Raw genomic sequence first — 13,041 nt, 5'->3', positions numbered from 1 at the left:
TCTCTCTCTCCTAGAAATAAATAAAAACATTTAAAAAAAATTTTAACATTTATTCATTTTTATTATTTATTTCTAGGGGAGAGAGAGACAGCGCGAGCAGGGGAGGGTCAGAGAGAGAGGGAGTCACAGACTGAAACAGGCTCCAGGCTCTGAGCTGGCAGTCAGCACAGAGCCCGACGCGGGGCTCGAACCCACGAACCGCGAGATCATGACCTAAGCGAAAGTCAGAAGCTTAACCGACTAAGCCACCCAGGCGCCCCTAGACCTTGCTGACATTTAAGCTTTATTTAAACTGCCTGCATGTTCAATAAAAAAGGAAGAGAATATGAATTAAACACTGAAAATATATTTTTGAAAATATGCCTAAGAGATACTTATGGATTTAATCACTTAAGGGAATCCTCCCATAACATATAAATCTATTTTCAAGTTTCTCACAGTTGACTTTCATGGTTATTTGCAGGAATGTGTGTATATAAGTAGGGGACACCTCTGGATGAAAGTGACATTTGAAAAGTGAAATACCAGAGAGGCAGTCGCATTAAAAGCAGAAATAAGTCCAATTCATCAACAAAGTCTGGCTACTCATCAACACTGTTTTCTGATTTCAACCAATGCAATCTAAGAAGAAAAAGGAGAATTGAAGTATTGAATAAAGTTAATATTATTGTATTACCATTATGTATTCTGAAAAATCAAGAGACTCAAACTGAAAAGGTGTTGGAACTAAGTCGAACAATTTAACTAAGAGTACATAAAAGACTTCAGTCAAGTAGCTAGACGGTTACTTAGAAACGAGTAACTTTCCTTTATACCAGCTACGACCAGGTATAAAATATAGGTATACCAAATACAATGATGGGAAATCTCATTCTAATAATGACAGCTGCCATCCTTCAAGGATATATGCTTCAATACACATCATCTGTTACTCTGTACAACCATCATATTATAGGACAGTATCATGATTACGGGTATCACTATCACAATTTTACAGAGGAAAAAAAACTGAGGTTTTGGGAAATTATAAGAAAACTGTCTAAGATCACACAGCCAGTAGGTGTCAAAAAAGGAACTCAAACTCAGTCTCTCTGCCTCTCAAGGGTGAGCTGCTTAACACTATTATGCCCATTCTCATCTCTCAAAATAACAAAGCTAGGCTAGGTGGGAAAATGGTTAACAGGTGCAAGGAATGGACACACTTACACACTGCCAATAAGAATTTAAATTGGTGCAATTTTCATGATCACATCTAGGAACTTGTAAAGAACAGAATCAAGGACGCCTAGGTGGCTCAGTCAGTTAAGCATCCAACTTGGGCTCAGGTCATGATCTCTTGGTTCACAAGCTGCAGACCCACGTTAGGCTCTGTGCTGACAGCCCAGAGCCTGGATTCTGCTTCTCTCTATAGATTTCTCTGTCCCTACCCCGTTAGTTTGTTCTCTCTCTCAAAAATAAATAAAAACATTAAAAAAAAAAAAAAAACAGAATCAATGTCTACAAGCATCAATATACATGGACACTTATCACATTGTTGTTTACAACAATAAAAAAGACTGCTCAACTCTAAATACTCAAGGATACAAACTTGATTAGCATGTAGTAGTTGAATATGATGAATGCCATTCAGTCAATAAAAGAAAAATAATTATTTGAAAAGTGTTTAACCACACAGGAGAACATACTGAAGGGAGAGCAGTAAGCATAACTACACAAGTGATGTGTTTATATGGGCCAAAATTTTTAAAATGAAAACAATGATACCAAAATGATCTCGAGGTGAGAATTATAGATGATTTTCAGTATCATTTCAGGTTTTTTTTCTGTATTCTAAAGAACGTGATAAAGTGAAGGTGTTAAGTAAACGCATAATTTTAAAAGATAAAGTGAAGGAGTCAACATAATAGAAATGAAGTTTAGAAAATATTTCCACTACTTAAAAGTGTTTCTTTCTCTGCACTTTTGCCACCTTTAACAAACTTTTAGGTCCATGACTTTTATGTTACTTAAGGTACTTTTCTATCTAGCAAAACCAGAAATAATACCTACTTTATCAACATAGACAATTTACTGCACATTTTAAGCCTTTTAAGTCTGTACTAATCATTTAAAATTACAGCAAAATTACAAAAAGTATCTAATATAGAAGATCGCCACACCAGTGAGGCAATTAACAAAAATGACAACTCAAAGGTAGGACAAAAATGTTTTAAGTCGACAATGAGGAGAAAGCCTCAATTATATGGGCAACCTGCTCCCTGTAAACACACAATAAAAATTAGCTATAAAGTAAAAGCCAAGATGTGCAACAGACTAAGTCACAGAATAAGGATAAAAATAAGCTCACATAATTTTGAATAGTAAATGAGTACAGATGACGAAGAACAAAGAACAAAAACTAATTTTAGCTTCACCCTAAAAAACATGAAGTAATAGATTTGAAAGCTCTTTGGAAAATCTAAAATATAAACTGACATATTAAAAACAGTAACAGCAAACTCTACTTTACAGGGCTTTCCTATCTGGTCATCCCAATGGCTCGGGACACGAATCAAGCGCCTGTGAATAAGTAAAACAGAAAAACAAAACAAAATCTCTGTCCAATCAAATCAATGGATACAGCTAAACCATTTCCTAATAATATGGAGAGCCTGGCACACTTCCTCGCTCATGATCTTGATTCAGTAAAAACAATGTGCCAAGCACAAGGTGTCTGATGGATGTGAAAAGTCAAAGGGAAACGGAGGCTTGCCTAAGGTCACAGCCTGGGAAGGGCAGAGCTGAGATGCAAATCCAGGGCCCACGGGCTGTCTCCGTGCAGCATTAACTTTGAGTTGTGCAACCCAGACGATCTGGGCATTATACAGGCCTCCCATCAGAGCCAAAACACTTATTTCAGACACAGTATTAGCTGCTGTCATTCAGTTTCACAGTCCACAGTAGCCTAGAGGCAGGGAGCGATAGTGTCGGCAAGGATCAGCTAACGTCAAGAAGCGAAGACCAACGAACTCCCTGATAGACATCAGTTTACATCATGCTGCCCTGCTGCCCCCAACATCTTAAAAAAAAAAAAAATAAAAAAAAAAAAAAAGGCATGAACAAGTATTGCCATTTACTTTCGGATAAACCAGAAATCTGGATAACCTTGGCCAAGTTAATGACCATCTCTAGGCAGGAGTTCCATCACCTAGAAGACAGGCAAAACAACAGTACAGATCTAACAGAACGGATGTGAAACTAAATCAGATAATGTTTTAAAACCGGTGCCTGGTACAGAGTTAGTGCCCAGTAAACGTTAGCTATGATGAGACTTCACAGTAAGTGAAATCATAGGCTGCAAGTTATCTGAAGGTAGAAAACTATCATGTCTGCATACAAAAATTTTCCATTTTAGTTTAAACATTTTGCTCTTTGAACACTTTAAAAATAAACGTTTTACAAAATTCACTTTTATAATATCCTTCCGCAGCTAAGTGGGGTAGATAAGGTTAATTATATTCTTAGACGGCAAATGTGTACGGCCCCTCAAGGAATCACATCATTCTTCTAAGTTAATTTTTATAGTTTGGGTTCCAATTCTCCTATTTGCTCCCAATCATTTATTGGGACCATCTCTTCACCACCCACAGGCTTTTGTTCATCCTACCCACATCAGCAGATTGATTCATTTCAAGGACTATGTGGCCCTTTAACAACACATTCATGAAATATCTACTAGGTGCAAGGGCTGTACCAAGAGTTTGGTTAGAACAATGCTGACCACAGAGTCCTTGCCCTCAGGGAACCTAAAACAAGATTAAAAAAAAAAAAAAAAGTCACAGACACATATAAGGTACAGTTATCAACATTTTGTATTACCAGTAAATCGTTATGACACATCTATGCTCTAGGTAGGATTTTCTGTTTTACAGAGGAAGAGCAGAGATGTAAAAAGCAGAAAAGAAAGCAGCAAACAGTTAAACGTCGGCAAGTATTCGAGGGTTAGGGAGAGATACATAATATTCTGAAAACCCAGGGGAGTAAGCAAATAATTTTGCCTAAAGCTAGGAGATTATGAAATGTGTGTGTTTCTACTTAAAAACCCCAGTAAAAACTCTGTAGAGTATACCTATGGGAATAAAAAATAGGAGAGGATTTATACAAATATTTACATTAGTTATTCCTGGGTAAGGAGATTCCAGGTGGCATTCGTTCTCTTTGCTTTTTCTTAATCAACTTGTAGTACTTAAGCAATTTAAAATATAAGTAGGAAAAAAAAGCCAGCATTAAAATTAGATGTCAACACTCATGTTGCGAACTGTCAAAAGTTTTATTAAAAATTTTTTTAGGGCGCCTGAGTGGCTCAGTTAGTTGAGTGTCCAGCTTTGGCTCAGGTCATGATCTCACAGTTTGTGGGTTCGAGCCCTGCGTCGCGCTCTGTGCTGACAGCTCAGAGCCTTGGAGCCTGCTTCAGATTCTGTGTCTCCCTCTCTCAGTCCCTCCCCTGCTTGCTCTCTTTCTCTCTCAAAATAAGTAACATTAAAAAATTTAAAAAGGTTAAAAAAATTTTTAATATTTTTGAGTGAGAGATAGAGAAGAGAGCGAGCAAGTGTGGGGGAGAAGCAGGCTCCAGGCTCTGAGCTGTCAGCACAGAGCCCGATGTGGGGCTGGAACTCAGGAACTGCAAGATCATGACCTGAGGCGAAGTTGGACACTTAACTGACTGAGCCACCTGGGTACCCCAAAAAGTCAACAGTGCATTCAAACATGATGAAATCACCGCTCTCTCAGTCTCTAACAGCTGTACATATCTATACAATTTTTCTGGAAAGCTTTGTGGCCACCAAAAACCTTAAAGTTGATGGTCTTTGAGCATTACTTCTATGAATCCTAAAAACAAAGGTGCAGAAAACATCTCACTGGGATGTTCAGCTAAAGCCTAATGGTATTAAAATATTGGGGGGGGAGAATATGTCTAACTGAAACAGACTAAGGATTAAATTACATGTTTTTAGCAAGGAAATGTATGAAATACTTTTAATATGATGAGAAAAATCCTTAGCATCCGCTAAGTGCAGATGGGAAGACTGGATACAAAGCTCTATAGGGGCGCCTGGGTGGCTTAGTCGGTTAAGCGTCCGACTTTCGCTTAGGTCATGATCTCGCGGTTCGTGGGTTCAAGCCCCGCGTCGGGCTCTGTGCTGACTGCCAGCTCAGAGCCTGGAGCCTGTTTCAGTCTGTGACTCCCTCTCTCTCTGACCCTCCCCTGCTCACGCTGTCTCTCTCTCTCTCTCCTAGAAATAAATAAAACATTAAAAAAAAAAAATCTCTTTCAAAGCTCTATAAACTGTCATTCTAACTATACAAGAAAAAGATCTTTTTAGAACCAAACTCCCAAGAAAGAGGATTCCATTACATTGTTTCAACCTCACATTATCAGACAAATTTATTAACACGTATTAGGTTACAGAGCCCTTAATATTTGTTTAGAGCATAAGCTTATACGCCTGACGAACCTGGAGCCCTGGCTTTGCCGTCAGGAACTGTGAGACCTCCCTAAGTTATTTAACCACGCTGTGGTTTGGTTTCCTCATGGGAGGGTAGATAGAGGTGGGGGCAGAGGCCATAAATACTTCTTCACGGGCAGTGCAGTATGACACGCATTAATACACGTATAGCCCCTAGAACAATGACCGGCACAATTAAGTGTTACCTACTGTCATCAACTTTAAAAGTGCAACAAAGCAAACCTAGTGCCATCTAAGCAGAGGCCGCGACGAGGAGGCATGAGCTGAAGAAAAGGTCACGTTCCCGGGAAACAGGACAACCTTGGGATTTTCTACTTAGTCCCTACCCGCCCTTACGGAGTTGGTCATTACCTTGAAGGCAGAACACTTTGAATTTTCAGACCTCTGCTGGTGGGCTAGTTCACGGAGTCTAAGAATTACTGTCAGTACACTAGGCTTTCCGGGGGGATTATTTTTCTGGTTTCACTTTAAGGAAGTAAAACAATCCTTTGCTGATGTACAGAAAAGTTAAAGATGAGAAATCCGTTATAATGTTGTTAGAGATCTCTGAGTCATAGGGGTTTAAATATTTGTTTACATTTGTCTACATTTTCTAAGTCTTCTACCATGAAGTAGATGGCATTCCTAGAGTCAGAGAAAGTGTTGCAAACATCAATAAAAATCACTACTCAAAAAACCTCTGTGGTTTCAGCCAAAAAATGCCTGCTCCTTCTGGTGCAGCTACATTGCTGTTTAAACCTCACCACGTCAGACTAAAACGGACTTCGGGTTTGTCTTCTTAGGGACCGAAGCAATCTGCTGAAAAGACACAGTCCTTGCCTCCAAACTATTTCGGCCAGACGGGATTTCATACCGTCCAGACGCTGGAGGACTTTGCAGAGAGTACTTTGCACTGTACTTCTCTTATCTTCTGGACCCATCATTGCTAATTAGCATGCATCTCTTAATTTTCAAATGATGCATGTCATGTATGTACACAGGAGGGCATGCTCTTCAGGGAAGAAAGTAAAAACAGAATCAGAGGGAGGCAGGACTGCCCAAGGGTTAAGGGCATGGGTTTTAAAGTCAGACAGCATAGGTTCCCGCTCCCTTCTGCAGCTTCTACACGAGTGAGTTGAAGTTATTTGAACCACGTGCCTGGGTTTCCTCATCTACAGAATGAGGATAAAAAACGCTGTGCGTAAGCACGGCGCCGGTCACATCAGCGCACAATTCACACTAGCTGTTACGATGTCGGCTACAAAAACCACAGCAAGGATGGAGAACTGATGTCACCACATCAGAGACCAGAAAGTTCTCTTTATGCCATAAAGTACCAAGATTACTGTGTGCCACACAGGGTACCCATTTCCCAGGCTACCTCATTTAAATAGCTCAATTACCCTAGGAAGTCTTTTTCCCCAAGACATTAGAATATATTCTGAGATGAAATCGATTAAAAAATAATATTCAATTGTTCATCATTTCCCCCAACCGTGAATAAGAGCAAAAAGTGTAACATGTCTTTTGGTGGATCTTGAAACTCAAGCTTTGTAAAGTCATGGGATTTCATATATTGTAGGTCCACGAGGCATGTTAGCACTTAAAAGATTTTTTTTTTTTTTTTTTTTACGACATTTGGTAGATCGAAGATTGAACCCCAGAATCTCAGGATTTTAAATCTGGCTTCACTTCGGTTTACATTTGGAAACCTGACTTAACACATTTTTTGTTATTCATTGACCTTATTGAATGTTTCTCTGTCCAGTAAAAACTAAACCCTGACACAGCGTTTGTCGCTCACTGCTCCCATTGGCCCACACATGCCCTGCTTTCCTGACTCACAGGATTTACCTGGAAAGGACCCCAATCAGCTCTACCAGCTTGAATCTTACCTTGAAGACCTGGCCTGCAGCCTTCCCCACTATAATACCTACATTTCTTAGTCTTCATTTGTCCCATTTAGTCCATTTCATCTAGCATCATGTTCTAGCTGTTCATAATCTCTCCTATTTTAGAGGTCAAGGGCCTTATACGGCACCTAGATCAACACTAAATTAATTATCTGCTGAGGGAATAATAGTTTACAGGTGTCAAGGAGGCAATAGCGGGAGTTTGGTTTACAATCCTACACTCTAGCATGAAAAGGGAAAAAATAAGTCTACTTAATATCTTACGTTGTTTCTTTAAAACTTCTATCAAATCAGAATGAGAGAATTCTTCCAAATTTATGTACAAAACCAGTGAGAAAACAAGAGTATAGAAACTTAGAAGAGGGTACAGAGAAGGTATGAAAAGCTATAAAACGATAGCAATGCTTTTACATCTGTTACAATAATTAAAATTAATGTAAAAACCATTGCGGTCTGCTAGAATGAAGGCAACCCAGTTGCATGATGAGGAAAATACTTTAAAAATACAATTTCCATGAAGCACCTGGGGTCCAATTTGGCAGATACAATCCATGAAACCTAGCTCCCTGAGAAGCCAGAAATATAAAATAGAATATTTTTATTAGTCTGGTAATCAAAATACTTAATAAAAGGAAGTAACTAATAAAAACTCACATCAACAATACAAACGTTACATGCTTCAGTTTCCTATTCAATATTTTCCACGGTTAATCAACTAGTTTCATTAGACGTTCATTATCAAAGGCAGATTTAAAAATACCGGCCTTTTTGTTGTCATTTGGTCAAAAAGTTTATTTCACTTTGCTTGTAATGTTCGAGTCCTTTAGCGATGACTTCCAGCTTGAGGCTGAATTTTTTCGTACTGTGAAAGTAAAACCCACTCTTGAAGTAAAAATACTCAAGAGTGTTGGATTCTAGATTTCAAAACGTTTCAAATTCTAGATTTCAGTTACGAGATCATTCTGATATTTAAGGGTACCTTCAAAGAGACAGGTTTAGATAACATAAGAATGCCAAGTTGGAAGAAAACAGGTGAACACGGAGGTAAGACGGAAAGAGAAGTTTGCAAATATTTGGTGAAGCTATGTTTATAGACCAGTTAACACCGAAAAGAAGAAACTGTTGTTACAACTAACTTAAATGTGAGTGATTATATAGATGTAAGTCATACCTTCTACAACCTAAATAAATTTGGACTTAAATACATATACATATGGCACGCTGTATTGCTGACTTCTTGTGATTCTTGGAAAGTCCAAAAAGGGTTTGAGGCATATCCACTGTTTGCCGTTTAGAAGATGCTATGGTAAAACTCAACGAGGAAATGAGTCAAGAATTGATGAACTTCACCAAATTTCTAAATATACTAGCCCCGAGTCTCTCTGTAACTATTCTAAGATGGTTAAAAAATAATAATAATAATAAAGAAAAAGAAAGCAATCCGCACCCATAAGCGTCTCACTGGCCTGGGGATACTCCAACACAGCCCTGCAGCCAATAGGAAAACTTTGCCTAAATCTGGATTCGGATTTCATCTCTTTATCACAAAGCACCGAGCACAAACCAGTATTGTTAACGGTTACAACCCAAATGGCAAGCCTCCCAGTTAGAGTAATCGGTACTTGGACGCGAAGGCCGCTGCTGGAGGGGTTGAAGGGGTGAAGGTAGAGGCAGTTTAGGGAAGGAAAGCGGGGTTCGTTCCGCCAAGTTCTATGTGGAACAGGCCGGTGCCGGGGGTGGAGGGTGGGGAGCAGCGGCCCGCCTAAAACGAACGCGGGGTGAAAAGCGGGGTGCGCTCTGAGGCCGAGGGGCGCGGCGGGGACGGGGCCGAGGAACGAAATCTCGCGGCCGGGGCTGGATCCGAGGGGGCGGGGGTGCCTCACCCCGCGGGCGCGCGGCGCCGGGAGCCGCGGGGGCAGCGCCGTGGGTCCGTTTCCGTCCGGAGCGCCCGGGCCCGCGTCCATCTTCGGCGGCCGAGCCCCGCGGCGGGCGGGAGTGGACCGCTGCCCTAGGCCGCGGGGCCCGGGTCGCCGGCCTCACCCGGCCCGAGACGCCGGCGAGGATGGCTCCGGCCGCGGGGACGGCGGGCCGGGCCCTCCGCTCGGCCCCACCCGAGCCTGCGGGAGCGGCGGGCGCTCACCACCCACCCCCCCACCTCGCCCCGACCCTCCGGGGGCCCCGCCCCGCCCCGGGCCTGGAGCTCGCCCGGCGCCGCCGCTCCGGCCTCTCCGCCCCGCGCCCGGGCGCGGCCTCCCGGCGCGCCGCCCTCCCCTCGCGCGGCTCCCGCGGGGCCCCTCCGGCCGCTCCCGCCCCCTCCCCCGCCGCCGGGGCGGGGGACAAACCTGGCGGCCGCTGCCCGGCATGGCCGACGCCGCGAGGAAGCGGCGCGCCGGCGGCGGGGCCCGCGAGCGACGGCGGCCGCCCCGGCCTCCCCGCGCCGCGCCCTCGCGCCCTCCCCGCGGCCCCGGCGCCCCCTCCCCCGGGCTGGCACAACTCGCGCCCCGGCCGCGCGCACGCGGGATTGTTGCTCAACCTACTTGCGGTCTCTTCTCCGCGGCCATCACGACATGCCCTGGAAGCCGGGGCGGCCCCGGGGCCCTCCGGCGGCCGGCCGCCTCCTGCCTCCGCCCTGGGCCGCCGCGGCCGCCGCTAGGGCGCGGGGCGAGCCGGAGGCTCCCCCATGCCGCCCGCCCGGCCGGCCGGCCGCACGCCGGGGCCTCGGCTCGCCCGCCGCCCGCGCCGCTGCTCCGCGGGCGCACAGCGACCCCGGCCCGGCCGCCTGCTCCCCGGCCGCCCGCCCGCCCGCCCGCAGCCGCAGCCGCTGCGCCGCTTCCTCCCCCCCTTCCCTCTTTGCCTTCTCCTGCTCCGCCTGCTCGGGAGCCGAGGTTGGCAAACCAGCACCTGCTGCTGGAGATCACCGAGAACTGAAACAGGAAACCCCGCGCCAAGGGGAAAACCCGGGAGGCGTGGAGAGGGGTGAGGGGAGCCGCTGGAACCTGCCGGGCTCCGCCGAGCCTGCCGCGCCTCCTCCCCGCGCGCCCCGGCCCGGCCCGGGGGTCCCGGCCTCCCCTCCGCGCCCGCCCCCCAGCCCCGGCCGGGAGGGCGGCTCTCCGCCCGGCGACCCCGCGTCCGCCCCGCGCTCAGGCGGACCGTGCACTCCCGGGCGGCCGGGGAGCCCGCAGGCTGCCCCTCGGGGCCGGTTGCCCGTGCTCGCTTGCTCGTTATCAATATTCTGTAACGAGGAAAGACCACACCCGCATTAGCAAGACCAAGAAGGGAACTTACACAAATGAAGCTGCTGGGATTTCACCCAGGGGAAGCACTTCTTTCGGCAAGGAGGCTGGCCTTATTGGAAATGGCAATGTGTCAAAATCGAGGTTAACCCCGGGATAAATCCAGATCGCCTGCTGGGGGTTGGGGGGAGACGGCCCGGCGCGCTGAGTTGCAAGTGTGAGGAGCGCCGAGAGCACACAGCCTTTTTTCTCCCGTCAGTTGTCCAAGCCACGATTTAGGTCAACATTTCAGTAATGTTCAAATAATCGTATTCACCTGCCTCTGGAATTATCCGCGGGTGCCTGGCTCCTAGCGTTGGGCGGGATGAAGGGGAGTGAAAGGGAAGGGAAGTTATGTGGCTTGTGTCCCTACCATGTGCCACGGGCTGGGTAGCCTGCTTTAAAAGCATCGTCGCATGTGTGTGTCACCACAGTCACGTGAGCTAGGTGTTTTAATCCCTTTTATCCCTCAGAAAACCCAGGTTAGAAAGATTTGCTGAAATGAGACAGTTTGGAACCGAAGGATACGGGCCTGTCCGCATCCAAAGCACATCCTTCTTTCCCTGGACCACAGTTCATGCCTTTGACGATGTGACTTTTCACCTCTCATAAAATTGTTTCTTGCCTCTCTGATTGTTTTCCAAAGAGCATTTATGATTTAAACTGAGATCTGTTGAATTTGCTTGGGTTACTTAATGGTAGTGACATCCATACGGCTTACTGGGGCTAAAGCTTTATAGTTTCCAGTTCTTTAAAAAAAATTCTGCCTGTATGGCTCAGTGAGCAGTACAGGTGTTCCCACTTGTTTGGCCAACATCTGTAGCCCTTTAGCTACTGATGATGGAGTCCCAGCTGAGAGCCTCCTGCTGGGGCTGATGGCCAAGGGCATCCTGGTGCTGCGAGTTGCCTTTTCTACTTCCGCAGGCCAGGCTTGGGACCTATTAAAGGAGATAGCAGACTGGTAGGCTTTTTGGGGGAACACGAGAGCTCTCTGGTCCTCATTTCTAGTCTCACCTTTAAGACCCGTAGGCTGTCTGGCTACCTGCTGCCTGCAGCCAGGTCGGTTTTGATTGGCGGGAAGGGAGGGATGCCCTGGGAAGTCATCTGCTGTTCACTGAGCCAAACCCTCAGAAGTCTCTGATGTGGTATTAGGGAGTGGCAGGCACCTACAGAGAGGCTGGCTGGCTGACAATAAGTGACAGCATCTGTGGCCTAGGAGTTCCCCTACTCTACAATATGGCACCCACACAGTCTTAGTTCCCTCACTGACTCAACTGAATTCCATTCAGTACTGATTGAGCGTAGTTTGAGACCAGGGCACTAGATTAGGTGCTCCAGAGCTAAGAGGCATGAACGATTGTTGTGACTGCCAGCATTTTTGTGAACGCTCACCATTCTAGGCACTTGGCATGTGTTGTCTCATATAATGCACACAAAACCCCTGTGAGGAAATAACCATCATTATTTCCATCTCACAGAAGAGAAAACTGAGACCAAGGTTATAGTCAGTAACAGCACAAGGGCGGGCACATAGTCTCACTCTGGAATCTGGACCCATTGTGCAAATACGATATAGTGATACGGTAACTGTCCATACTTCCCTCATGACACAGCTGGCCAGATAAAAAACACATGAAAGTTCAGAGAAAACAAAGAAGATAAGAGAATTAAGAAGTGTTAAGTATGTGTCATGAGTCACAAATCCAGTGAAGTTTCAGAGGACAGAAGGATTAAGTTGAAGCAGTTGGGAAGACTGGCACAGAAGAAGATCCTGGGCTTCAAAAAGACAAGAAATGCAGCTGGATGATGAGGAAGAGTATTTTGATAAACAGAGAGGATGGGGAAGGGCAGGGCATATCAGTGGAACAGCATAAACCAAGATGGAGTGCCAGGGAAATGGGAAAATAGGGTTTAAAAAAAAAAAAAAAGCTAGAAAGGAAAAGTAGGACCGAATTACACAGAGACCTGCAAATGGGAGATAGACAGAGACAGAGAGAGGGAAACCGAGCTCAGTGTAACTGAATTGGACGGGTTTTGTGGAACTGAAGGGTTTTGAGTGCAGGGTGACATAGAGAACAACCTATCTTGGGAAAATAAATGTTGTGACGGTGACGGCTGGTTTGGAAAGGGGAAGGACTGGGGTATGAGCAGGGAGACATGTTTGACAGCCAATATGGCAGAACAGACCTGAAATACTGAAGTAGATAGTGAGGAAGGGGAGGAAGGGACACTTTAGTGACACCGGGGCTTGAAAAGCACTGACGCTTTCTGAATGATTGCATACACTTGACCAAGACAGACTTGAGAAACAGGAGAAGTCCAAAGTAACTTTGTGAGTGTCAAACCTTTAGTACTGCAGACGGGGGAAAC

At 45.5% G+C, this 13,041-nt stretch overlaps 1 protein-coding gene across 3 annotated transcripts in view; it reads right to left on the bottom strand.

The window, feature by feature from the left end:
- The window catches only part of ZC3H12C (zinc finger CCCH-type containing 12C), an 87,006-nt gene extending 76,100 nt beyond the window's left edge, over positions 1-10,906 (bottom strand). The window contains exon 1 of one of the 3 annotated variants that reach the window (XM_039229252.1): positions 10,685-10,906. Coding sequence is in view for 2 of the 3 variants with exons in the window: in XM_039229250.1 (XP_039085181.1) it covers positions 9,283-9,363 (81 nt within the window). In the remaining variant the exon portion in view is untranslated. Of the gene's footprint in view, positions 1-9,282; positions 9,480-9,936; positions 10,007-10,684 lie in introns of those variants that run through there. The other 2 variants (XM_039229251.1, XM_039229250.1) reach the window with 2 other exon arrangements.
- Between the last annotated feature and the right edge of the window lie 2,135 nt (positions 10,907-13,041).

The sequence above is a fragment of the Hyaena hyaena genome, unplaced genomic scaffold (genome assembly GCF_003009895.1).
Source record: "Hyaena hyaena isolate Hyena2069 unplaced genomic scaffold, ASM300989v1 scaffold_36, whole genome shotgun sequence".
In the NCBI taxonomy this organism is placed as follows: domain Eukaryota; kingdom Metazoa; phylum Chordata; class Mammalia; order Carnivora; family Hyaenidae; genus Hyaena; species Hyaena hyaena.
Note: the sequence above shows the minus strand (reverse complement) of the source record. Positions and strands in the feature narration are given on the sequence as shown.